The following is a 1,799-nucleotide window of genomic DNA, read 5'->3' as shown; positions in this document are numbered from 1 at the left end:
ATAGTTACTAGCTCAACTTATTGGTTTATAGTGAAGACAAACACTAAGCTTAAAAAAACACTAAATGCAAGCTACAAAAAACTATTAGTACTGATTCAAATAATACCATAAACAGCAAAAATTACTAATAGAGTAGCTTAAATGTGGTTTAAAACTATAAAATAATGCCTAAAACTATAAATAATAAAAAGCTATAAAATGTAACTAAACTACCAAAAACTTACTTGTGCTGAAGTTATCCAGTTAAAAGAATTAACAGAATACATGACTGCAACGGCTGGCAACAGCTGGCAACGGCTGGCAACGGCTGGCAACAGCTGGCAAAGGCTGGCAACAGCTGGCAATAAATAGTGCCACAGGCAGTGACTGGAAACAGCAGAAACACTGGCAACTGCTCACAAATTGAGTTCTAAAATAGTCACAGTACATTTAAAGTATTTTAAACCCAGAACCTTAAAACTTAAAATTAACTATATGAGATTCAGCACAGAATTGCCAAAAACTCATAAAAATGAAATTAGGATAAAATAAATAATTACTAGCAAAGAAATGCCAGAAATTTGTTAAATAAAATAGTACTAAATTATGTTCCAGCTTTAAAATCCAAAAAACGTTTTAACTAGTTAAAAATACTCACAAGAACTGACTAATTAACCAAACAGAGGCAATATTTATACTAGTAGGATTTGTTTACCTTTTAGGTTTGGTTTGGCAACTCCACATGTACAACATGTGCTCTATATTCTAAATTATAACTAAAAATAAAAGAATAGGATAAAAAAATGTGTAAATTAACCTAAAATTAATTAAATAAAAAACGAACTTTTAAAACTAAGTTTTAGAGTAAAAAATATGCTTTTTTTGTATATAAAATGGACTCTTTGTATATTTCAAGCCAATTTAGACTCTTTGCATCTTTGAATTATTACCACATGCATATAAGAATAAAAGGACACAGACGAATTTTAAAATTAAGGACTTTAGAGATAAATTTGAAGTTTTAAAGTTATATTTAAAGTAGCTACGACTTTTTAGGTAAAATTAAACAATTATAAGTTGTTTTACACTGTTTTAAGCGATTTTACAACACTGGGCCGGGAAAAAAGTGTAAAACAACAAAAAAAATACCTTAATTCTTTCTGTAGGGATTGTATCTTTTCACCTTCTTTCCTCCTTTTCCCAAATGAGCGTTTTCAATGTAGATTGAGGGATGGTTAAGATGGATAACATTGGCCAATCTCTTGAAATTTTTTGCGGATCCTATCTGGAAGTTCATAGGTCCTTTGTTCTGACCAGGTTTTGGAACTTTGCTGAGCCAGGACAACGCAAATCCAGGGTCCTTTTTGATCTCCTGCTCAATGATAGCCCACGCTCCTTCCATGTCAACCTGTCTTTGATCTGCTATCATTGCTAATGCTTCATTCAATCGTAAACTTAACTTCCAATTGCCATGGATATTAGCTGTATAAGTAAACCCCTGACTATTTACATCAAGGTATGGCATCTGCTGTCGTCTCAAAACATTCAACTCATGAAGAACAGGTGGGAATTTCATAGAATTTTCTTCATGTTTATCAAAAAGAGTACCTTTATCACTAGTGGCTTCAACAGATAGCTTACCAAATTCAGTAGATACACTTTCTACATTGGGTGGAATCCTTTCTATCTCTATCTCTGAATTGAAATTAAGCTGTCCCCTTAATTTTGGTTCTACAACATTGAATTTTTAAGGTTGGCTATTGCCAAGGAATTGTGTTTGAATTGTACTGTTGATTTTTTGATAATGGATAAAGCTAGAC

The 1,799-nt window shown here is 32.1% G+C and overlaps 1 protein-coding gene across 1 annotated transcript; it reads right to left on the bottom strand.

Annotated features, from left to right (window-relative positions):
- Nucleotides 1-232: 232 nt before the first annotated feature.
- On the bottom strand, nt 233-1,569 carry LOC145315318 (uncharacterized). The gene is made up of 3 exons (XM_080155333.1): nt 1,129-1,569; nt 695-755; nt 233-409 (listed from the first exon to the last, which is right to left on the bottom strand). Exon 1 carries the CDS (start codon nt 1,553-1,555, stop codon nt 1,130-1,132), a length of 426 nt encoding a protein of 141 aa, XP_080011459.1. The 5' UTR covers nt 1,556-1,569; the 3' UTR covers nt 233-409; nt 695-755; nt 1,129.
- Nucleotides 1,570-1,799: the final 230 nt, after the last annotated feature.

The sequence above is a fragment of the Acartia tonsa genome, chromosome 3 (genome assembly GCF_053477335.1).
Source record: "Acartia tonsa isolate MP-2025a chromosome 3, ASM5347733v1, whole genome shotgun sequence".
Classification (NCBI taxonomy): Eukaryota; Metazoa; Arthropoda; class Copepoda; order Calanoida; family Acartiidae; genus Acartia; species Acartia tonsa.
Note: the sequence above shows the minus strand (reverse complement) of the source record. Positions and strands in the feature narration are given on the sequence as shown.